General features: G+C 43.3%; 1 protein-coding gene across 2 annotated transcripts in view; it reads left to right on the top strand.

Annotated features, from left to right (window-relative positions):
• The first annotated feature begins 446 nt into the window (after positions 1 to 446).
• Positions 447 to 26332, top strand: part of GRHL1 (grainyhead like transcription factor 1) — a 34937-nt gene continuing 9051 nt past the window's right edge. For both annotated transcript variants that reach the window (XM_040427478.1, XM_040427479.1), the window contains exons 1-9: positions 447 to 582; positions 11240 to 11426; positions 12319 to 12389; positions 12705 to 13089; positions 13325 to 13401; positions 14033 to 14189; positions 14923 to 15034; positions 15113 to 15207; positions 22933 to 23091. In XM_040427478.1, the coding sequence (XP_040283412.1) occupies positions 563 to 582; positions 11240 to 11426; positions 12319 to 12389; positions 12705 to 13089; positions 13325 to 13401; positions 14033 to 14189; positions 14923 to 15034; positions 15113 to 15207; positions 22933 to 23091 (1263 nt within the window). In that variant the 5' untranslated portion in view covers positions 447 to 562. The remainder of the gene's footprint in view (positions 583 to 11239; positions 11427 to 12318; positions 12390 to 12704; positions 13090 to 13324; positions 13402 to 14032; positions 14190 to 14922; positions 15035 to 15112; positions 15208 to 22932; positions 23092 to 26332) is intronic.

Below are 26332 nucleotides of genomic sequence, written 5' to 3'. Positions count from 1 at the left end.
AAATTCATTGAATGCCAGTGTCCAGTCTTCTCAATGCCAGTGCCAAGCTGATGCCCAGAATACCAGTGCCCTTTCTTCTCAGATATAATGCTCTGAATGCCAGTGTCCAGTCTTTTCAGTGCCAATGCCAAGCTGATGCCCTGAATGCCAGTGTCTAGTCTTCTCGATGCAATGCCCTGAATGCCAGTGCTGTGCTGAGATGAGATGCGCAGACGTGCCGCGCTGGATGTCGGAACCGGTTCTGATGCGTCCAGCGGAGATGGCCGAGAACCGCACACGTTTCTGACAGCGTCTCCAGGAAACACGATCCCCTTTGGAACGTTGCACCGTTGTACCAGTGTCCTCGGCCAATCAGCGCGCGGCACGGTGTCCCCGCCCCCTCCGAGGGGGAAGCCGCCAGCCAATGAGAAGTTTTGCAGTCAGTAAACCTCCCTCTCAATCACAGCCAAGCTCAAAAAGCGAGAAAAGCCGACTAAACCCGTTTGTGCGGCGCCCGGGCTCCGGTCCCCTGCACTGATCTGTCCCAACTAGAAAGTCCAGTTCCACCGACACGGGCGACAGCATGACACAAGACTACGACAAGTAAGTGATCCGGGGCCGTGTGTGCCAGCTGCTGTGCCAGCTGTCCGGGGTGCCCGCACCTGTGCCCCTGCCGCATTCTCCGCACTGACAGCGGCTACAGACCTCTGCCATCACCCTGCGGGGGCACCGCATGCCTATAATATACCCAGGCTGGGGCACCACATGCCTAAAATATACCCAGGCTGGGGCACCACATGCCTATAATATACTCAGGCTCTATAATATACCCAGGCTGGGGCACCACATGCCTATAATAAACCAAGGCTGGGGCACCACATGCCTATAATATACCCAGGCTCTATAATATACCCAGGCTGGGGCACCACATGCCTATAATATACCCAGGCTGGGGCACCACATGCCTATAATAAACCAAGGCTGGGGCACCACATGCCTATAATATACCCAGGCTGGGGCACCACATGCCTAAAATATACCCAGACTGGGGCACCACATGCCTATAATAAACCAAGGCTGGGGCACCACATGCCTAAAATATACTCAGGCTGGGGCACCACATGCCTAAAATATACTCAGGCTGGGGCACCACATGCCTATAATATACCCAGGCTGGGGCACCACCTGCCTATAATATACCCAGGCTGGTGTGTTGTGGGCTGCTGCTGGTTGATGATGAGATGACTGCTGGATCGGCTGCTGCTGGTTGATGATGAGATGACTGCTGGATCAGCTGCTGTGAATCCCGGGTCAGGATTGTCCTAATGAGTTTGAGTAAATGTGTCCTATTGCTATAATATGCTGTAATCTGTGTAATATATCCCATCGATCTCTCATATGTGTCCATATACCTGTAATCTCGGAGTAATATGCCCCAGATATCTAATAGGCGTAATAGGTCCTGTAAATCTGGATACTAATAGGTGTAAAATACCCCATCTTCCAGACTGTGTGTGTATTAGGACTGTGTTGAAAATTACCATATATTTTAATTATCTATCTATCTATCTATCCAGTTTAATTTCTCAGTTTCTAATGACTCCACAAGCCTGGATTTTCCAGCCAGCTGTGTTTTTAGAGGGTTTTTTTTCCCCATCTCCCCATGATCTGTTATTTGCCTGCTCCTGCCCATGTCATATAACTGGCACCTGTAGTAAAGATTACTGGTACAGATGTCACACAGGTGATTCCCTATAAAAGGAAACTCCTTTAAAACCACTGTTGTTGTGTGCGCATTCTGATAACTCTGTGTAGAGATCAGTTTACCTGCAGTCCCATGTAAAAACCGCAGATAACCTTCTGATCTCCTATGGCGGTATGACAGGTTACAAACTCAGCTCTGCCGCCTGTTTGTTTACATGACGTGCACTCTAGTGCTGTGATTTATTACCGACAAAGGGTTCCCAGGCAGAGTGGCACATTGTGGTTGGTGTGATGTGGGTGGCACGGTTGTGAATCAGATCAGAGAAGCAGGATCCCCCCCAATTCCTCTCTCTCACTTTGACCATGATTGCCTTCTATACCATTTATGTATACCGTAGTACTGTCTGACAAATTTGTACCATCTGTTTATCTGTCTAAATTAATAAAAAGATAATTGAAAAGAAAAAAAGATCCGAGAAGCAGGATCCACTCCCCTTGTGAAAGTGTCTTCAAGGTCGATAAAGTTGGATGAAACCTGAGCCCTACAAGGCGTTGGTCATAGAAGAATTGTAGTGAAACAGTGTCTGCCGTCAGTCCTCATTAGTCCAAATCCGTAGACTGTGCAGGCATTGTCACTCCCATGTAGGATCTGCCTTCAGTACAGGTGTTTCCACTGCTTTCTAGTGAAGGATCTGATGGGAGTCAGTGGCTCCCGGCTTCTGTTAAAGGGAACCTGTCGCCTCCAAAACACATATCAAACCGACATCTTTACCTTACAGTCGCCCCCAGTGTGTTCACAATCATGCGTTTCATTCCTCCATCGGTTGCTGCATACGTCTCACTGCGCATGCGCCGGCCATTTCCATTGTGCGCGCGTGCCCGGCGATCCTGGTCCTCGGCGTCCGCGCCCGATAGAAATGGCCTGGGCATGCGCAGTGAGACGATAGCAGCCGGCTGACTGCGGGATCGCTCACTAACAAGGAGCGCACCGCGCATGAGCGAGACTTGACCGATCCCAGCCTCACGGCAGGATGTCACTCAAAGTGAGGAGAGGACGGGTAAGGGGCAGGCTTAGCTCGACTTGAAGCAAGGAGGCCGCTGCCCCCCTGACTTTAAGATGGCTCTGAAGATGGGGCGAATGGAGATTGAAACAGCGTTTTTATAAAGTATGCAGCAACCGATGGAGGAATGAAACGCATGATTGTGAACACACTGGGGGCGACTGTAAGGTAAAGATGTCGGTTTGATATGTGTTTTGGAGGCGACAGGTTCCCTTTAAGGTGACTACACACACAAATTTGCACTGACATTTTTTTTTGATCAGTTTGATTTATGGCGTTTTACAGCGGTCTTTGATATCCCCCACACTGCCAGAGGATGACGAGGTGTAGGCCTTATCATAAACCAAGTGGATCCTCGTCTAGACTAAAATATATTCCAGCTTCGGCCTGCAATAGATTGAATTCATTATTTATGCCTGTAAATGGCCATTAATGATTGCCCTGCCCACACCGCACACCGCCACTCCCCGTTTTCAGAAAATGGCGCAATGGCTTTTTGTGACTTTTTTTTTTTCTCCCGCCAGTTTCTGGTGTAGGTGTCCTGATAAATTCCCTCCAACGGTTCTTATCATTAGTGTTTTCTTCCCCGCTAGAGAAGGAGATCCATGAAATGCAATCTGCAGGCAGCATCTTATAGAGCAGGAGGAGCTGAGCAGACTGATATATACCCTGTTTCCCCGAAAATAAGACCTACCTCTAGTTTTGCCTATTGCTGTAATATAAGGCATCCCCCCCGAAAATAAGGCCTCCCCGATAATAAAGCATCCCCCGAAAATAAGGCCTCCCCGATTATAAAGCATCGGCCGAACATAATACCTCCCCGATTATAAAGCAAGCCACCCCAGAATGTAAGGAGCTCACTGATTGGCCGCAGCTGCCGCCAGGACAAGCTGCCGCCTTAATCCGCCCGCTCTGCCCTGATGGAGTCTCACAACTTGTCTGGCACGGACACACAGGGGACGGGGTGACAGGTAGGGGGGGGAATATCTGATGGAAGGTGGGATATGTCTGGTGAAGATGGGGAGGGAGACTAAAAACGGTAATTAAAATGACATGGGGTGATCAGAGGGGGGAGGGGGATCATTTAAAATGACACAGGGTGTTCAGAGGGGGGAATCAAAATGACACAGGGGTATCAGGGTGGGGAGGGGGATCATTTAAAATGACACAGGGGGAATCAAAATGACACAGGAGGATCAGAAGGGGGTGCTAAAATGCTATAGTAATCCCCCCCCCCCTCTGATTCTCCTGTACCATTTTGATTCCCCCTTCTGATCCCCCTGTGTCATTTTAAGTTATCCCCCTCCCCACCCTGATACCCCTGTGTCATTTTGATTCCCTTCTCTGATCACCCTGTGCCATTTTAAGTGATCCCCCTCCACACCCTGATTTCCTTTTTTTTTTGTTCAACAATAAATGTGTACCGTATTTTTCTTCATGGAAAAATAAGACATCCCCTGAAAATAAGACCTAGCGCATCTTTTGGAGCAAAAATTAATATAAGACACTGTCTTATTTTCGGGGAAACAGGGTAGTTTTATGGGAAAAGGTTCAGTAAAACTTGTCATTTATACACTTTGGCCTCCTGCACACGACTGTAGGTGTCCTGTGGCCGCATATGCGGATCTGCAATACACTGGCACCGTTCCGGGTGCATTCCGCATCACGGATGCGAAACGGAACCCTACGGAAGCACTACGAAGTGCTTCCGTGGGGTGTCGTCCCGTACTTCCGTTCGGCAAAAAGATAGGACATGCCCTATCTTTTTGCGGAACGGCCGGATCCCGAACCCATTAAAGGGAATGGGTCCGCAATTCGCTGCGGCTGCCCCACGGTCAGCGTGTGCTGTCTGCATCCGTTGTTCCGTGATCCGCAAAAAAAATAAAAAATATAACCTGTCCTATTCTTGTCTGTTTTGCGGACAAGAATAGGCAGTCATATTAATGGCTGTCCGCGCCGTTCCGCAAATTGTGGAACACACACAGACGCCATCCTATTAGTACACACAAAACCTGTCCTAATCACACAGCAGGACAAGTTACTTCAGAGCACTGAGGTAAAGAGCCGCCTCATCCTCCTCTTACTTGTCAGGTATTATGATCCTGAATACAGATGATAAGAACTTCAGCTGAATCTCTGTAGGAATGGAGTTCATGAGAAGACATGAAGTACAGAGAGGACAGACTGTGGAAATGGAGACTACATACAAGTGCTGCTGCTCATCAGCCACATCGCCACCTCCTCTCTGTGCTTCATGTCTCTTCATGAACTCCATTCCTACAGAGAGTCAGCTGAAGTTTTTGAAATAGCGCCACTCTTATCCATGGGTTATGTTTGGTATTGCAGCTCTGCACCAATCAGGGATGGTTTCTGGTGAGAAAAAATAAATAAAAATTAACTTTTTTTATTTTTTGTAATCCTGACCTATATACTAAAGCAATGACTGCTGAATTATTGTTTGCCAGAGTTTAACAGCGCAATGTTTTACGTCAGTGCAGCTTGTTTTTTACGATTGAACTTTCATAAGCTTGACTGTAGATGTGTGTGTGTGTGTGTGTGTGGGAAAGGACTTTCTGGCAGGTCTCCGCTCTTGAAGTGATCATTCTGGCTTGGAGTACACCTTTAAAGACAGCAGATTGCCTCCAAGGCATTTGTGCGCTTCAACTGAATGTTGAAATGGGAGGGTGCACAAGACAAACACCTGTTGTTTCTGCAGCGCTTCCAATGTCTTGTGGAGGAACCTGTGTGCAAATTAAAAACTGAAGTGCAGTCAAAGGGCTCATGCACACGAATGTATTTCTTGCCTGTGTCCATTTCCACTTTTTGCAGCCCATGCAGAACCATTCATTTCAATGAGACTCTGTGTGCGCTCCTTATCCATGTGTCCGCAAGTCCATTCCGCAAAAAAATACAACATGTCCTATTCTTGTTCGTTTTGCGGACAAGGACAGGCATGGTTTCAATGGATCCGCGAAAAAAACGGTTGTAACACGGATGTCATCCGTTTTTGTGGAGATCCGTATTTTGTGGACTGCAAAATGCATATGGTCGTGTGCATGAGCCCAAACCCTGTGGCTTTCTCTTGGAAACCAAAATTTAGGCCGGGTCCACCTGTGACTGATTAGCTGCAGATTGGCTGCCACGATTTTCTTGCGGTAGCATTATACAGGATCAGCAAGGTGGATGAGAATTCAGAGATTCTCATCTACACGCTGCGTTCAAAAGCGGCAGCGTAAATTGGCCTGCGGCGCGGATTTGAAATCTGCACCATGTCACTTTATGCTCCAGGTTTCACCTTTTGCAGTGGGGAGGATGTAATAGAAATGCGATATATTTATTTTATTTGCTGCAGAACTGCAGATTCTTCCTCTAGATTTTCTGTCACTTGTGAACGCAGCCTTTAAGGTATGTTCACACACAGCGGATGCACGTGCAGGATATTCAGTGTTGTGCTTTGCCAGCAAAGCGGTTGAGGTTGTAAGAAATCTTATCGACACGCTGCAAAAAGAATCCATAGCGTAAATTGACCTGCAGTGTGGATTTTAAATCTGCGCCATGTCCATTTTTTTTTTCCTGCGGATCTCCGCTGCAGATTTCACACTTTGCAATGTATGGGGTAAAATCCACACCAAAATCTGCCACCTGTCCGTACCCACAGTAGTAGTCTGTCTTTCTGTCCAGGGGGCTGTCATCCGGTTTACCAATACTCTACCTCAGGGATCAGCAACCTTCGGCCCTCCAGCTGCTGTGAAACTACAACTCCCAGCATGCAAACATACTTGTCTGTTCTTGTAACTACCGTAGATATGAATGGAGTTGGGAGTTGTAGTCTTAGAACAGCTGGAGTGCCGGAGGCTGCTGATCCCTGCTCTACCTCTTCCTTGCATTATACCGGACTCAGGATGAACAGTAATCTTTACCTCATCCTGATATGTATGTATGTATGTATGTGTATATATATATATATATATATATATATTTATACAGTACAGACCAAAAGTTTGGACACACCTTCTCATTCAAAGAGTTTTCTTTATTTTCATGACTATGAAGGCATCAAAACTATGAATTAACACATGTGGAATTATATACATAACAAACAAGTGTGAAACAACTGAAAATATGTCATATTCTAGGTTCTTCAAAGTAGCCACCTTTTGCTTTGATTACTGCTTTGCACACTCTTGGCATTCTCTTGATGAGCTTCAAGAGGTAGTCCCCTGAAATGGTCTTCCAACAATCTTGAAGGAGTTCCCAGAGATGCTTAGCACTTGTTGGCCCTTTTGCCTTCACTCTGCGGTCCAGCTCACCCCAAACCATCTCGATTGGGTTCAGGTCCGGTGACTGTGGAGGCCAGGTCATCTGGCGCAGCACCCCATCACTCTCCTTCATGGTCAAATAGCCCTTACTTTCAAAGTTTTCCCAATTTGTCGGCTGACTGACTGACCTTCATTTCTTAAAGTAATGATGGCCACTCGTTTTTCTTTACTTAGCTGCTTTTTTCTTGCCATAATACAAATTCTAACAGTCTATTCAGTAGGACTATCAGCCGTGCATCCACCTGACTTCTCCTCAACGCCACTGATGGTCCCAACCCCATTTATAAGGCACGAAATCCCACTTATTAAACCTGACAGGGCACACCTGTGAAGTGAAAACCATTTCAGGGGACTACCTCTTGAAGCTCAACAAGAGAATGCCAAGAGTGTGCAAAGCAGTAATCAAAGCAAAAGGTGGCTACTTTGAAGAACCTAGAATATGACATATTTTCAGTTGTTTCACACTTGTTTGTTATGTATATAATTCCATATGTGTTAATTCATAGTTTTGATGTCTTCAGTGTGAATCTACAATTTTCATAGTCATGAAAATAAAGAAAACTCTTTGCATGAGAAGGTGTGTCCAAACTTTTGGTCTGTACTGTATGTATATCTCAACCTGCCCATAGACCAAGAGGATCAGGATGAACAATAATGTTGAACTAATCCTGATAGGTGTATATATATTTATTTATCTTTTTACATTTTATCAATCTGTTTATAGACCAGGATGAGCAGTAATATTGACCTCCTCCTGATAGAAGTGTTTTTTTTATTTTTATCACTGGTAAATCATACTGAACCTGAGACTTTCTAATCTATGAATTTTTGAGGAATTTCTTCTCCTGTGTAACGCTGATATCAGTCCAGTAGACCATGTGAATTGCTGCCTCTATTGTAAGACAGAATATTAGGTTTTCACTAGAAAAAACTTCATTACATCAGCATTGCCCGAGGTGATATCTGAAAATGCAGATTACATACTGCATGGCATATTTATACGGGGATCACTTTACTTTACGTGTAAGGAACACCACTAGCTTTTAGCGGGTATTCAATGTGCACTGGATTGTATTGCCATTCTAGTCTCAGGGGTGGAAGGCACAGGCTTCAGGAATGGCGCGGGCACGGGAATATGGAGCTCACTTAGAGAGACTGCCAGATTTACCTGGTACATCTGGAATTTTAATTGTGCTAGTACCTGCAGTGCAGCAATCGACTCTCAAACAAATGTTCATTCTGGTTTTGCTAGTTTGTAAATATAACTCCACAACTGCAGTAAAGACTGACACATTTCCAGCTTCCTCTCTCCTACTGATTTACCTGTTTAACTGTGTGACAGTGGAGATTTTCATGACTTTTCCGGATCTTTGCAAAGACTGTAATGGCCAAGTACTCGTATTTTATCTACCAGGTGCGGCCAGTTTAAAGGGTCATGAGAAAATGACCTAGTGTTTAAATCACATTCTTTTATGTTAAATATATGTATATTTTTTTGAATTTTTGTGTGTGTGTGTGTGTGTGTGTGTGTGTGTGTGTTTTTTTTTTTTTTTTTTTTTTAAGTTGTTTTCCATGTCACGAACTATATAAAAAAAAAATTGTATATACTGGTAATCCTGCAATTTTCACATTGGCCACTAAGCCTAAAATATGTTAACCCTTCCTGTCTTTTGAGCGCAGCTACATGGGCCATGGACATAGTAAACAGGAGAAGACCCTATTAACTTCTATGGGGGCGTTTTAAGGCATGCTCTGTGACCTGTGCAGAGGTCAGGAGGGAGAAGACGATCTGTGATATCACCTATTGTGAATGGTGGATCCTGTCTTATCTATATAAAGGTGTTACTTGTCATTGTAGTTCTGCTTCTGGCGATAGTGCCTGTACAGAACAGGAGATCATGAACTATGATTACGCCTAGTGGCTAGTGTAATCATTTCATGATTATATACATTTTTTTAAATATAGATAGTGAAATAGAATAATTAAGAAGAAAAAAAATCACCAAAAATTCTAAAAATATAAATTAAAAATCTCAAAAACGTGATTCAAACAATAGGTAATTTTCTGTTGACGGATCCCCTTTAAGATAGCCGTAATCTGGATGCAGTTTCTATGGTGATTCAAATTTGGTATAGTAGAGGTCCAGGTATTGTGACCGTAATGTGGACATTAAAATGCAATAAAAAGATTTCAGAAGACTACGCCAAAAGCTGCAACGTGTGAACACCGCATTCATGCTATGCCTTTGGAGCTAATATTAGCTTCACTTTAAGGCTGCCTGCACATTTTGAGGATTTATGTAAGTTTTTTGCCAAATCACACATATACTGTGCAGATTTTTTAGCTGTGTAAATTAACCCGCTGTGTGGATTTTAAAATCCACAGCATGTCAATTCTTTGTGCCTTGCTGGACCTTATGTATAGAAGTTCTTCCCACAGACTTCAATGGGTTTGTTAAGATAAATAGAAAACCACAGAAAAAAAACAAGACAAATAGTGCTGATTTATGTACTTTTTTTATACATGGTTTTTATGCAGTTTTCATGCAGATTTTCTGCATACATATATGCAACGTTTGCAGGTAGCCTAATGGGTGCATCTTTGACATGATTTCAAGAAATTCTGGAGTCAATTTGGTGGCTTTCAACTTGAAGTGTCCCGCGGATAGTCGAGCAGTTCCAAGTTTGTGACTCGTCCTGTAAGTGCTACGGTTGTAGAATTTCCTTCCTGTTTGACAGTCCCTTGGTTCAGTTAATGTTTTGTTGTGATCTGTGGATAACTAGAACTGCCATTTCTTACCTTGGAAGTCAGCGTGGATTAGATGTTAATGTCACTATCAGGGCTCAGCATCTTTCAGCTTGCTGCATTTTATTGCCCCGAATAGTTTTTGATGTGCAAATGAACTAAACATCAAATGAACAGTTAACTGTTGCATCAGAGAACATAACTAATAAAAGCTCCATCAACACACACAGAGGACTATGCCTGCATCTTGTGAAGTCCAGGTCACCACGCCTATATAATGGCCACTATTGGCCATCACTAATTTCGCCTTATTGGAACATCTAAGGTCACAAGCGCTCATGACAAGCTCACATTTAGCAAACTTGCCTCTGCTACCCCTGTATCAGATTACTTTTTATTTGAACATAGAAGGGTTGATGACAACTGTCTGGATCTGAAGATCCTTGATTAACGGGATTAAACTTTTTGGAGCTTACTCTTTCTAGCTCCCAGGGTGTCCTTTATTGGGGCAACCCACAACAGTCAACCATTCTTTGCAAATACATGCAGAAGCTACTCAATAAAGGCAATGTTGGTGCCTGCAGACATTGCTGGTCATGTAAGGAGTCCCTTTGTAATGGGCAGGGGAGCCAAGTTTTACTTGGCTTTTCTTTTTTATTTATATGATAATGAATTCTCATTTGGCAGGCAATATGAAAAGCTGTGGCGCCAGTAAAGTTTCACCCTACTCTCTCTTATATTCCAGGACGAGGTAGAGATCATCCATGGAGCAAAAATACCCATCTACCCCCCTGCTAATATAATATCTCATTAACAGGGTATAGTCCTTGGACCCCAAAGCAGTTGGAATGGCCCACCAGAGGTACCTCCAGTGGCCCACCAGAGCACCAGAGGTACCTCCAGTGGCCCAGGGTCTGATACTATTCTGTACCCCAAAGGTCCAGAGGAAAAAAAAAACATTTGAAGCCAATCACTTGCCATTAGGGTGTACTTCTTTGAATCAAAACTTAGACACTTTATTGATAATGTGGAGGTTGGACGCCAAGAATAATTTTCTATGGTGGGACCAAGGGACGCCAGTCTGACACTGCTCCATTAGCTTCTGTGTATGTGGATGATGCCTCGAAGAGCAATGTGGTAGGACTTGTGCGCCCAAAACAAGTGGCGATCTACTGCAGACCTTTTTATTTTTTATTTTTATGGCATTCTGCTCTTGACTGTGTTTCCAGATATGTGGGTTGGTTATCGCGTATCATCAAGCATTTCTGGTTCAGCCAGCTTGATTCGATCAGAGCAAATAGAGGGCTGTTTAGTTTTTATGCTTTTCTATGAGGAGTTTTTGTCCTACAGAACATGTTGCTGACCATCGTATGCCATGTACTACTTGTGCCTTTTTGTAGTTGTTAACGATATGTTCCCTTACCTTCTAGTAAACGGCCTGTGTTGGTGCTCCAGAATGAGTCCCTTTATCAGCAGAGACGTTCCTACACCAGCGAGGATGAGGCCTGGAAGTCTTTCCTGGAAAATCCCTTGACGGCAGCCACCAAAGCTATGATGAGTATCAACGGAGATGAAGATAGTGCTGCCGCACTGGGGCTTCTCTACGACTACTATAAGGTACTGATAACATGGTTCTCTGGCATAGCTTGGGTATCTCCATGCTTCATCTATATACATTATAGCCTATGGTGAAAAAGTTCCATCTGGAATCCATACATTAAATAATTGCACCATATTACCACCACCTTGCTCCATTATGTGGGACATCAAGGTGTTACCTACTGGTTGCAATATCTGTATCTGCTACCCCAATACCTGTGGCTAAGCTACTTATCGAACTCAATTTGACCAGACCCTTAGGATACGGCCATGCGGTCAGTTTTCTGCATGCTGTTTTGGAAGCCAAAATCAGGAGTGGATCATAAAAGGTGAGGCAGTATGAAGGACAGATACCACTTCTCCTCTCCTCTTTTTTTTAATTCACTCCTGGTTTTGTCTTCTAAAACTGCATCCAAAACCTGACCGTGTGACCGTACCCTTACTCTCGGTGGGACGTTTCGTCAAAATGCAAGACACACAATTCGGTGCTTTCTGTATATTTTGCAGCAACCTGCCTGGTCAAGCTGCTACAGCATGAAAGGGGCTAAAAATCGAAATATTAAGCATTAAGACAATTTATTAGTCCCTTATTAACTCTTTATGGCATTCTGCTGGGTTGAGCAAGGGAAGCAGAGATCGGTATGTCTGTCCTTTACAAACATATGGGGCTCAAGCCATAGTTTTTTGAGAAGGCCACCATCAAAGAATCATTACTGGTTTGTAGGGGGTTTCGTCCACTTCCATGAACATGTTATTTTAGTTAACCTCCACCTACTGAAGTTGTAAACTTCAACATGGCCTCCTCCATCTGATTGTTTTTGTCCTTCAGTCATCCATACTGTTGACAGGCATCTGTAATTACCTCTTTGTGGTGACCAGATTTGCATAAATGCCTATATCTCTCTTTCAGGTTCCCAGAGAAAGGAGACATTCCTCTACCAAACAAGATCACGAACATACAGAGGCAGAGCACAATAAAAGGTTGGTATTGTATGTAAGGTAATGTAAGGCGGCCATGCTCATGGTAATCAGCTGGCAGTTTTCCAGGGAAGGTGGGTGACCTAAGTGCCTGGGAGACACCTCTGGTGCCTCGTAAGTTTCAGAGAAATGTTGGCTTTCACCATGCACATTGAAATCAGAAGAACCATGGCCATTTTTGCAGGATTGGCACCAGCAAGCACACAGGGCATCTCTGGTTGGAGGACTCTGCACATCCATGCTTCACATAGACATTTCCAGCCCTGCAATGTCACAGATGTAGCCTTCAAGTCTTACAGTTTGTCTTTTTTCTGTTAGGAATGGTCTCCATCAAGTGAACGATTCCCCCTTGATTTGCAGTGGTGAAAACAGAGTTCAAGTCCTGAAAACCAACGTGCCTTTTAACATATTACTTCCTGTGACCAATCACATGGACAAAAAAGGTCATCTGGCAGCTCCAGATACCACTGCCACCGTCTCCATTACTTCAATGCCAACTCACGCCATCAAAACAGAATCCCACGGCCATGGCTTTACAGTAGGCATTCCACCAAATGTCTACCATTCTGAGGCTGTAGAACGCATTGTGTCTTTTGATCGTAATGTCCATTCTGACCACTACAATTCCAGCAGCCATGCTCCCAACTCTCAGAGGAGGACTCCCGACTCCACTTTCTCTGAGACATTCAAAGATGTTCCGGAGGTAAAAGGGTTTGACTTCTGGGTTTTTGGCTTAACAGTCCTAAATGTCCATTTCTTAAATTTGTTATCTATTGTATCTTCTACATGAGTCTTCTACTAAACAGTAAAATTAGGTTTGTTGTTTTGGGAGCAAAACGATTATCTTGTTTCTTTTTTTTTTCAGTTTGTTTTAGTGCTGTATTTTGTGTGTTTTTCCTTGTTGATTTGCTTATCTTAGATTTTTATTTTATTTTAAGGTATTCTATCCAAGTGAGCTTAACATACGCATGAGTAGCATAAGCTCTGAAGACTATGTTTTTGATCCTGTTGCTGGGTAAGTTTTTTTATTATTTATTATTATTATTATTATTTTATTATTATTATTTTTTTAATCTTTAAACGGGTTCTGTACTTTGTTTAAACTGATGATCTATCCTCTGGATAAATCATCAGCTTCTGATCCCGACACCCGGGACCCCCGCCGATCAGCTGTTTGAGAAGGCAGCGGCGCTCCAGCAGCGCCGCGGCCTTCTCACTGTTTACCGCCGGCCGAGTGACATTATGACTTGTATCAACTGGCCTGGGCGGGGCTAAGCTCCATTCAAGGGAACGGAGCTTAGCTGCGCCCAGGCCAGTGATACTAGTCGGGATGTCACTGGGCCAGCGGTAAACAGTTTAGAAGGCCGCTGCCTTCTCAAACAGCTGATCGGCGGGGGTCCCGGGTGTTGGACCCCCGCCAATCAGATGCTGATGATCTATCCAGAGGATAGATCATCAGTTTAAACAAAGTGCAGAACCCCTTTAAGAACCAAATGATTAAGAAAACTGGAAACCCTCCAAAAAGTCTGCATGCATCGTACAGTGGTTCAATCACTTTAAATGATGCTGGTATTTTGCCAATGGAACATAATGTGTGCTGTATTTGCCTTTTCTTTTCTTTTTATTGTTTGATCTTTTAAATACAGGAATAATTTTGAATACACGCTTGAAGCCTCAAAATCTCTTCGACCAAAGCCAGGAGACAGCACTATGACCTATCTGAACAAGGGTCAGTTTTATCCCATCACGTTGAAAGAAATTGGCAGTAATAAAGGGATCCATCATCCGATTAGCAAAGTTCGGGTAAGGTTTTCTTGGCTGGAATTCTTTGGGGGCAGACATAACTACCTATAGCAAAGTATATAAAAAAAAAAACTTGAACGTATCGGGGTGAAGAGTCCAGGACTCTTCTCCAGCAGCACTGGTCGCATGTGCACTACACCCATAAAGCAGAGGGTAGTACACCTCCCTTCACTGTGCATGTCCTGCAAATTAGGCCCATCAAGTAGGTGTATCGTCTATGGCTTCATCAGGGCAGTGCATATGCAACCAGTATCATTGGAGAAGAGTCCTGGACTCTTCTCCAGGTAAGTTTGAGCATTTGCTATTCTTTGTATGGAAGGATGGATGGGTTTGCTATGGGCAGGCTTCAGACCCTATACCCCAGCTGCATGCTGGTGGTTAAATGGCCCCTAAGCAGGTGACGGGTTCCCTTTTAAAGCCATCAATCAAACCCGCCAATTTTGGTGGGACAAGCTGATAATCTAACTTGTATGGGGGTACCCTGAATCTCCCCTAAAGCAGATGAGTACAAATATGCCGATCCTTTTGGTGTTTGGCTTTTTCCCTTCCCTCCCCTTTGAGAACACAAGGATTCTTGTCCAAAAATGCATGTGTATATAGGTTCGGAATGAATAGCTGTTGGCCAAGCAGCTGTATATCAAGTATGGGTTCTCTTGTAACTCCAAGATTTGGTGTCTCTGTGCTTCTATATGTGTTTATACTGACAAACCTCCTAAATCATTCTGTCTTTCAGAGCGTCATCATGGTTGTGTTTGCTGATGATAAAAGCCGCGAAGACCAGCTTCGCCACTGGAAGTATTGGCATTCTAGACAGCACACTGCGAAACAGAGATGCATCGATATAGGTGGGTCATGTAGAAATATATGGATCTCTTACTGAACTTTCTTGAGGTTTGTACCTGAACACTTTGGTTATTTTGCAGCCGACTACAAAGAAAGCTTCAACACAATCAGCAACATTGAGGAGATCGCCTACAACGCCATCTCCTTCACCTGGGACCTGAACGATGAAGGCAAGGTATGTGTCAGGCTTCATTTCTATTGCTACATTTCTACCATAATTAAAAGGGTGTGTTGTTTATAATCATCCTACACTTTAATTACCTGCTCTCTACTCCTTCATCAATATGTCGTATGATTTATTGTGCAGGAAGTATAGTGCAACGTGAGCTGGGTATTTCTGGTGCAACCAGCAGATTGGCTCTTCTGGAAACTGAGAAAGTTTAGTGAGGGCCCTCGAATAAGCCATATTGTTTGCTTCCTTTCTTGATCTCAGAAAGTTGGGTGGCTTCCATCACTTCTTCCAAAGGGATTGTTACCCAACTTTTCCAGATTCTTGAATGGCAATTCTATCTTGTTATACAATTTCCTGACACTATCCCCCCTATTACAAGGCAGATCTGCCATTTAGAGGTTTCGGGAAGCAGGTTGACCACCCTTTCGGGAGTGGCTGGATGGCCATACTGGATTTTCACCCAGCTTTCCCAGAAATTGTCATGGATATACAGTGTGACAGGGGTGAAAATATATATATATATTTGGGGTGTATGTCCTTCTGAATAGATTGTCCAGGTTTAAAAAAAAAAATATTCTCTTCTCCTCCGTCATAAACTATTCCACTCTTATCCTTAGGTGATTGCACTTAAAGGGGTTGTCCAGAATTTGGTTTTTAAATCCCCTCCCACCCTGTGGGTCTGAGCTGCCTTTTACTGCACCTCTTGGGTCAAGTGCCACTTGGTGACGTCACCTCTGAGGCCAGTCATTGGCTTCAGCAACACACTTGACCCCATCAGGAAATTTACATGTGCAGTGAAGAATGCTCTGGACCCACAGAGCCAGAACCAAACGGTGGGGAGCAGGCAGGTATAATTCCTTTCAGAGGTCTAACAGTGGAGGGAAAAGTTTTAAAAAATAAAAAATAAATTTTCCCCAAAAAGTAAATGGTGGACAACCACTTTTAAGCTTCATTCACTTGAATAGGGATAGGCTCCAGTGCCAGGCATGGACACCTGTGATTTTTTCAGGACAAGAGTCTTTGCACTCTCCACTATCTCTTTGCGGCTGAATGGAAAGTTTCTCAGGCGACGTCTTTCAGAATTGTTTGTTTTGTGTTTTTTTTCACATGGAAATCCTTTGCTTTGTGGTATAATGCGGTATATTATTCCATGCCGCTATGTACACACCAGCTCAACGTCAAGTTTCGCTCTCCACGAATTCAAGTGGAATAGAGTTGGCCGGGCTGGAGCATGACAATGGCCGCTCCATACATCTCAGCGGGTGATGCCATGAAAGGAGGCTCCGTTTTCTTTCTCTGCACGCAGATGCATGACTATTGTTGGCGGCCACTGATGTGAAGGGCCCCGTAGGTGACTTGTAAGGAGCCGATGAGGTGAATGCCTGGGAGAGATCACAAACAAACACTGTTGAACTTTCTTTCTCATCGCTTTACCAAATACAAAGAGAGGGAAAAAGGAAAACTTTATGCTATAGGCAGGTAGATTAACCCCTTCCTGGAGTCCTCAGAAAGGGCACTGACCAGTCTCAATCTTCGTGTGACCCCAGCCTCCTGTTTACTGTTGTACGCTGGTGTCTCGCAGAGATGTGCGGCCATTTCTTCCTCATGCGGCCTCATCCTATCTGACTATATTGTATTTTTGTGCCCTTTATTGCAGCTTTTGTTTCCTCTTGGGGGAAATTTATTAAAACTGGTGTAAAGGAAAAATAACTTTGGTTGCTATGGGCAATCAGATTCCACCTTTCATTTCCCAAAGGAACTCTGAAAAATGAAAGTTGGAATCTGATTGGTTGCTATGGGCAACCAAGCTAGTTTTCCTTTACACCAGTTTTGATCTCCCCCTATGTATTAGCAGCAGAGAACCCCCCCAAAATGTATTTTTTTTTAACCAAGAGGGCCTCATTTATCAAATTGTCTGAATAAAGAACTGCTATAGCAACCAATAAGGCAAAATGAAATCTGTAAAGTGATTAGTTGTTAAGGGCAACTTGGAAAGTTTATTTTAGAAAATGTCAAATCTTCCTATTAGGCCTCATTTATTAAGACTATCTTGTTGCCCATAGCAACCATTCAATGCTCAGCTTTGATTTCTTAAATGGCTCTGGTAGAATGAAAGCTGAATTCTGATTGGCTGCTATGGCCAACAAAGACACTATGGGGGAGTATTAATCATAGACGTACAAATTATAATGGTCTGTGTGATCTCCCCTGCACTGCTGGAGGATGCGCCCAATTTATGACGAGGCACAGGAATGATAAATTCCCCATATTGTCTTTTAGGCAATTTTGATTAATCTGCCCAAAATGATCGGTTATTAAATTCTATTCTGCTATTTTCTTGGAAAAATGGGCGACAACCCCTATGGCTGCCATTCCATTGGGCATACCAGAGAGAAAACCCATGTGGCTGCTAAAGCATACTTGGCCAACTTTTAGTTGGCAAATTCGGGGCATGTAAGCCCCTTCTCCAGGAATGCCAAAGCGGGAGCGGCCAGTTATGTGGTGGGGCTTGCACCAGCCCATCCCATTTTGACCCAGGGCACATTTGCTGGGACTGTCTCTGAAAATCAACAGTCCCTGCAAATTTAGGACGGTTGGCATCTATGCTAACGGACCCTTAGAGGGGGCTGCCCTGGTTGATCCCATTGTTGAGAGACAAAGAAATAAAGAATTGGCCCAAGGGTCATGGAAAGGTGTGGAATGAACAAAATCCAGCACCATCACGAGCAGCCATTTTGAGATTTGCTATGAGGCCCCTCTCCTCTCTGCACCAGGTTTCCTAAGACCCTTAGATGTCAAATGTGTCCATTTATCCTTCGAAATGACAGAAATCTGGGAAAGTGACAACCCATCGGGAGCTGTACTAGCAGCTATACGAGTTGTCACCAAGTTTCTCCGAAACATAAATGCTGTTGATGTTTCTTGAAGAAATTTAACTCTGGTACTGTTTTTTTAATGGAGAATTTTGGTGGCCTGTCCATCAGAGGACCTGTCGCCTCCCCTGCCCATGTCTGTATTAGTAACTACTTGTAATAACTATGGAACATCTCTTATGACTCTATATTGTGCTGTTTCTCTATTATTCCTACTAGAAGTTTAACAATGAATTTCCAACAGTCTGCAATAAAGGTCCGGTTGGGGGGGAGGCTGTCCCTGCACAACCTGACACTCGCAACACTGATTGGGTAATGTGAGACTGTGCAGGGTAACACCCCCAATGGGTAATGTCAGACTGTGCAGGGTAACACCCCCCAATGGGTAATGTCAGACTGTGCAGGGTAAACACCCCCCAATGGGTAATGTCAGACTGTGCAGGGTAACACCCCCCCAATGAGTAATGTGAGACTGTGCAGGGTAACCCCCCCAATGGGTAATGTCAGACTGTGCAGGGTAACACCCTCCAATGGGTAATGTCAGACTGTGCAGGGTAACACCCCCCAATGGTAACACCCCGATAGATCTTCATTGCTGACTGCTGGCAATTCTTTCATAAACTTCTAGCAGGAATAATGAAGGAAGGGCACAACGTAGTCATAAGAATAGATGCTCCTAGATTGTCATTACATGGGGATCGCAGAAGGTTACTAAAACAGAGATGGCAGGAGAGGTGACGGGTCCTCTTTAATGATTTTGGAATATTTGTGATCTTGTAAGACCCATAAGCATCGGCCCACTTACAGATGGTGGCAGGGGGTCTGGATAATTTTAGGAATGCACAAGGATGGGGTTAACCCGTCTTGCAAATCTCTCTGAGTCTTTGCATTAGATTATTATTTAGCAATGGGCTGATTATCGGTGGCGTGCATGACTGGGATTCGTGACCCGAATACCCAGGACAAGTCTATAAATTTAAAGCCAAATGGACGCCTTTGCAGCTCCGTACATATTAATGGTCTCCCGTCCACCATTAATTTTCAGAGTTGCACCACAGGCAATTTAGAAAATATTTTTAGCATGCAATTAACTATAAAATATTTTTCCCCTGCATCATCCTCCATGAGCACCTGTAGATGAAACGGTTAACTGCCATCTGTGCGTAGTCAGATGTGTCACCCTAGATTCAGTGCTTTTCATTAGCCACTAATTGGCTTGGTGCTGTGACTAGGTACATCAAGGTATGTAATTTAAAGCAATACCGCACCATTGAAACGCCCTTTCTTAAAACAAGGCGTTGCCTCTTTTTTGTGGTATTATAAAGCCTGTTATGTAGCTCATGTTGTGAAACTGAATGGGAGAGGCAGCACATAGGTGACTGTACCCAATGGGAGGGGGGTAATAACAAACTTTATGTTCTGCCAATTGTTAATCTAACCTCTTGGAGACATGTCCCCCTATCTCATATTTGCAGACTTTGATGGGAAAGGGGCCAACCTCTACTGGTCCTCCCCTTGCCGATGAGGCAGTCTTTGCGCAGGGTGATGGGCACAGAGTAGGAAAGCCAGTTGCATTTAGATGGCAGTATATATGTATTCATGCTGTATCTTGGTGTGTTGGCTTTTGCAGATGGTAATATTGGTAGTCTGGGCCCTGTAATGAAAATTAATTTCATAGGTCTACCAGTTGGTGCTGGTTCCCGACAATCAACTTGCTGTATAAGAGAAGTTCGAGCCTGTCTATAGAGCCTGGAGTTGTTGGTGCTGTTCTAGGAAAGAAATACTGCAAATTCACCCTTGTTCGCTTAGGTTACTGAGAAGAGGAGAGCTCTACATTTGTTCACATTGGCTATGATGATTGCTGAGCTGAATCCTTACCTTCACCCGCATGTACAGTGTAGTATGCAAGCAGCAAACCCGGACTACAATATCAATTACAGTATTATTGATGTATAGGGTGATGGGAACGGAGTAGAGAAGCCAGTTACATTACATGGTGGTATTCATATTTATTCATTCTGCATCTTGGTATGTTGGCTTTTGTAGATGGGATTAGTATACCGATTTAATATTGGTATTCTGGGCCCTGTAATGAAAATTAATTAATTTCGGAGGTCTACTTGTTGGTGCTGTTTTCCGACAAGCAACTTACTGTATAAGATAAGTTAGAGCCTGGAGTGGTCGGTGCCGTTCTAGGAAAGAAGTTCATTGGCTTTTGTAGATGGGATTAGTAGACAGATTAATATTGATAGTCTGGACCCTGTACTGAAAATTAATTTGAGAGGTCTGCTTGCTGGTGCTGTGTTCAAGCAAGCAAGTTTAGAAGAGAAGTTGGAGTTCTTGTCTGTTGGGCCTGGAGTTGTCGGTGCCCTCTTAGAAATAAAATACTGCAAGTTCTCCCATGTTCACTTAAGTTACTGAGAAGAGGAGGGAATCTACGTTTGTTCACATTGGCTATGATGATAGCTGCCTGTACGGTGTAGTATGCAGCAGGAAACCAAAACTATAATATCAATTGCAATATTATTGATGATCTATCAGGTATCTATAGACAACCTGCATCTACGATGTTGGTCAACTTTTTTCAATGCCGATCCTTGGTTGGTCAGACTAGAGAGCCTACAGACCTCATTCAATAAGAGATGCCCAGTAGATCTATAGGAAGTAAGAGGCATTTTGTACACGGGTGAACTCCTCTAACACGATCAGACAGGTGACTATGTTTATTTCGCTATGCCGGAGGAATGAAGATGAACCGGGTTATTGTGTTTTTGCTGTGTTCTTTGCTTTTGTTAGACTTTCAAGGAAGAATCTTGCCAAACAAGCTGAGGATACTTTGAGGATTGTTTCTTGGGGTTGGGCCTATACTAGGGCAATGGCTTATTACCTATAAATGTCACTTACAGATGACTTCACTAACCAGTTTTACCACTACTTGAAATCTTTCCAGTGCACAGATTGTTTTATCTCAATATTTCTCATGGTGTTTGTTTTTTTCCGAAGCCTCAAGGAAATGGTGCATCTTCCATGAAATGGATGCTACCTGTAATCCCGTGTTGTGGTGTATACCATATCAAAGGGTGTTAGAAGAAGTAAGGCTGCAGTCATGACACATACATAGGTGTTGTGGTTGCAGTCTTCATACATATAGTTCATAGGTGTAATATTTGAGTCAATAAAGAAAAAAAGACCCTGAACTTTTCATGGTCGTCTCCATTTTCAGAAACTCTGGGGTTTCTGAGTTACAGTAATACATGGGGGTCCTCTATTCAGGAAAGAGTGTCCTTTCCCTGGAGGAGCAAGCACATCAATATGTTACCCTAACAGCCTATTTGTTTCAATGAGAATTGTGTAATGCCACATTTGCCCTGTGGTGGCACTGCAGGGGAATTGGACACTTGTTGCCATTTCCCCCACTTATTATAGCTGATCTGTGGGGGTCCCAGCAACTGGACACCCTGTTATCAGTTTTTATTTATTTATTGGGGGGGTGGGTGGGAATCCTCTAAGTTTTTTAAATTAGACCTGTCAGCAGGATCAACTCTACTGAACCAGTCATACTTCATAGTAGGGTTGGTCCTGCTAATTGCAATGATACCCATGTTGTGAAAATCTGTTGTGGCGAATTACAGAACACAAGCATCGTTTTAATCAGCAAGATCGACCCTACCATGCAGTATAACTGGTTTAATAGGGTCGTCGCTGATGACCACTGCTCTTTAACTTTTATATCCAAACGTTCCTTTAACGTGACCGAAGCATATAAACACCCATTCTGTTACGGGACCATACACGTGATTGAGTGGGCCATATGAAATGGAGCTGTGACAACGTTGAAGGCATTTTCTTGGCAATGGGTGTCACCACTTACAGATCAAATTGCTGTTACTGCAGGCTCTTTTCCTGCTACATCATCTACAATGGGATCATTTGAGATGCAAACGTGTACATTTTCTGCATTTTAGTACAGAATGGGGGTTTTCCTGGAACACAATAGAAATGAGGTCATCTTTAAATATCTGCACTTGTGAAAGTCCTGTCGTTATCCCGTCTGTATCTGCATTACGGATAATTGTAGCATGGACAATGCATGAAGATAATGGGTTCTTTCTTTAGGGTGTCGGCTATGAAATTTAGGTCAATTTAGGTGATTAGGGAGGAGTTAAAGGATAATTGCGTCGTGGTATTCTTATGGGTCGGTCGTCTGTAATTAGAAGAGGATGTTTGATCTGAAAAGAAGAGCTTATAGCTACCTTAGTCTTACTGTTTGAATACATGTAACTTCAAGTCATGTACTTCTAGGCTGAAGTGGTCATCGTATTTTCGCCAGTTTTTTTTCATTTATTTATTTTTTAAAATTTTGGTCCTATACAGAATATATGTATATACTAACTTGACAAATATATGTACCGTATGACAACTTTTTAGCTTCTGTTTAATATGAATTCTGGTCTGCACTGCCTGTACTGTGACTGCAGTTCAAAGACTTTCCAGCAGGTGGCGGTCTAATATAAGAGTTTCTGATGCAATGATCCTAAATGGGCTCTGTTCACACTGCTGTCATTGTTTTTATTGGTACTGGAGCCATTATGGATCCAGTTCCCCAGAAGAATCTCACTGAGCTATACGTGAGAACTGGAAGTGTGAACGTCACCTTATACTATGTATGCCTTGTGCATAACGTATGTGTGTGTGTATATGTATATGTGTATATGTATGTGTATGTGTGTGTGTGTGTGTGTGTATATATATATATATATATATATATATATATATATATATATATATATATATATAATTTTTTATTTTTTATAAATGTCTATTAATGCTAATGTTTTATTTTTATGTCCCTTAGGTCTTTATATCTGTGAACTGTCTTAGCACTGATTTCTCCTCTCAGAAAGGGGTGAAGGGGCTCCCTCTGAATATTCAAATCGACACCTACAGCTACAATAATAGAAGTAACAAGCCAATTCACAGGGGCTATTGCCAAATTAAAGTCTTCTGTGATAAGGTGAGTGGGTTTTAGGAAATGTGTCTTCAGAAAATGACCCATTGTTTAAATCAATATGTTAAACTTTTTAAAATAATTTTTGGTAATGTTTTTAATTTTCCATCTCACAAACTATATGAAAAAATAAAAAGTAAAATCCTGCAGTTTTCACACTACTGAATCACTTCTTGGTTGGTACAGATCACCTTTAAGCAGTCATGTCATTTTCATCATAGGCAAGATTAGAATGACAGATATATCCACCATTAACAATAGGTGATATCACAGCTTATCTACTCCCTCCTGACCTCTGCACAGGTCGCAGAGCATGCCTAGAAAACTCTCCCATAGAAGTCAGAGGTCCCCCTCCAGACTACTGTGTCTATGGCCCACGTGGCTACCATAAAGCATATCTTTATAAATGCTATAGCAGCTCAGGCAAAATGACCGCCCCCATAATCAGGTTTAGGAAATAGAATAAAATATCTACCCCCCAAAAAAAAACACACGCACAGGAAAAAAGGATATGTGTCGCTATCTGGTTTCAAGGGCTCATTCAGACGGCCGTATGCTGTCCGCAAAAATACTGAATGCTATCCGCAAAAAAAAAGCTAGCATTCAGTATTTTTGCGGACCCATAGACTTCAATGGGGCCATGTCCTGATTTTCATGGACAAGTATAGGACATGTTTCATTTGTTTTGCGGAACCGTGGAATAGAAAAGCGCCCCATAGAAGTGAATGGGTCAGCATCTAATCCGCAAAAAAATGGATCCGCATTTTTGCGGATAGCATACGGCCGTCTGAATGAGCCCTAACAGGCAGAAAAAATATATAGGTGACATATTTCCTTTAATGTATACAGAAACTTGACTAACTCAACTGCTCCATCTAGTGGCAAGGATCAAGCTATACACCCTGCTTAAACAGGTTTCCTTGCAGTCAGCACACATGCCGTGTTTCCACTGTCCTAAACAGCTAGTCATAAGCTGGTGGCTCATTTCTCCAGTTTACCTGCCTGCTGCTAAGGAGAGCGATCCTAATAACAGTATATTAACTAATGTATATGGTAAGGAGTTGACTCATCAGAACAACCCCTACCCTTATTTGAGTATATGGACACCATCTAGCTCAATATATCCCTTCCCCTCTATTAGCCGGAGCTTCTCCCATTCTGGAGGACGCGATGCGAAAATACATATGTGAAATGTGTGGTCTTCTTCCACTTGGAGGTTGGCTTATCTCACACGTTAAAGGCATATCGCTAGAATATACAATGTCGGATAAAGAAAAAAACAAAACATTATTTTTTTTCTCAGCTCACCCTCAATTTTCGTAATCCAGACACTCCCCCCCCAGGGAACCAAATGGAGTTTTAGCAATACAGTGGCGGAAATAATTATTTGACCCCTCACTGATTTTGTAAGTTTGTCCAATGACAAAGAAATGAAAAGTCTCAGAACAGTATCATTTCAATGGTAGGTTTATTGTAACAGTGGCAGATAGCACATCAAAAGGAAAATCGAAAAAATAACTTTAAATAAAAGATAGCAACTGATTTGCATTTCATTGAGTGAAATAAGTATTTGAACCCCTACCAACCATTAAGAGTTCTGGCTCCCACAGAGTGGTTAGACACTTCTACTCAATTAGTCACCCTCATTAAGGACACCTGTCTTAACTAGTCACCTGTATAAAAGACACCTGTCCACAGAATCAATCAATCAAGCAGACGCCAAACTCTCCAACATGGGAAAGACCAAAGAGCTGTCCAAGGATGTCAGAGACAAAATTGTAGACCTGCACAAGGCTGGAATGGGCTACAAAACCATTAGCAAGAAGCTGGGAGAGAAGGTGACAACTGTTGGTGCGATTGTTCGAAAATGGAAGGAGCACAAAATGAACATCAATCGACCTCGCTCTGGGGCTCCACGCAAGATCTCACCTCGTGGGGTGTCAATGGTTCTGAGAAAGGTGAAAAAGCATCCTAGAACTACACGGGAGGAGTTAGTTAATGACCTCAAATTAGCAGGGACCACAGTCACCAAGAAAACCATTAGAAACACATTACACCGCAATGGATTAAAATCCTGCAGGGCTCGCAAGGTCCCCCTGCTCAGGAAGGCACATGTGCAGGCCCGTCTGAAGTTTGCCAATGAACACCTGAATGATTCAGAGAGTGACTGGGAGAAGGTGCTGTGGTCTGATGAGACCAAAATAGAGCTCTTTGGCATTAACTCAACTCGCTGTGTTTGGAGGAAGAAAAATGCTGCCTATGACCCCCAAAACACCGTCCCCACCGTCAAGCATGGGGGTGGAAACATTTTGCTTTGGGGGTGTTTTTCTGCTAAGGGCACAGGACAACTTATTCGCATAAACGGGAAAATGGACGGAGCCATGTATCGTGAAATCCTGAGCGACAACCTCCTTCCCTCTGCCAGGAAACTGAAAATGGGTCGTGGATGGGTGTTCCAGCACGACAATGACCCAAAACATACAGCAAAGGCAACAGAGGAGTGGCTCAAGAAGAAGCACATTAAGGTCATGGAGTGGCCTAGTCAGTCTCCGGACCTTAATCCAATCGAAAACCTATGGAGGGAGCTCAAGCTCAGAGTTGCACAGAGACAGCCTCGAAACCTTAGGGATTTAGAGATGATCTGCAAAGAGGAGTGGACCAACATTCCTCCTAAAATGTGCGCAAACTTGGTCATCAATTACAAGAAACGTTTGACCTCTGTGCTTGCAAACAAGGGTTTTTCCACCAAGTATTAAGTCTTTTTTTGTTAGAGGGTTCAAATACTTATTTCACTCAATGAAATGCAAATCAGTTGCTATCTTTTATTTAAAGTTATTTTTTCGATTTTCCTTTTGATGTGCTATCTGCCACTGTTACAATAAACCTACCATTGAAATGATACTGTTCTGAGACTTTTCATTTCTTTGTCATTGGACAAACTTACAAAATCAGTGAGGGGTCAAATAATTATTTCCGCCACTGTATGCCATCCATGTATAAAAGGAGCCAACCCCCTTTAACAACGGCTCATTGCTGGTGTAGCTTTTCTGTAACCCTTTGGCACACAATCGGTTCATTACTGGTGCATGGGCTCAAATCTGTGGTCAGGCGTGTTGGTGGTCCTAGCTCTTAAACCCCTCAGTGCTGTTTATAGAGGTGGCATATAGAAAGTAGGAGAGCGGGATGCCCCTTTTATAAGCACTACATGATCTTTGCTCATTCAAGGTCCAAATGCCCTAAGGGTTTT

Source organism: Bufo bufo, chromosome 4 (genome assembly GCF_905171765.1).
Source record: "Bufo bufo chromosome 4, aBufBuf1.1, whole genome shotgun sequence".
In the NCBI taxonomy this organism is placed as follows: Eukaryota; Metazoa; Chordata; class Amphibia; order Anura; family Bufonidae; genus Bufo; species Bufo bufo.
This window is presented reverse-complemented; position numbering and strand designations above follow the sequence as displayed.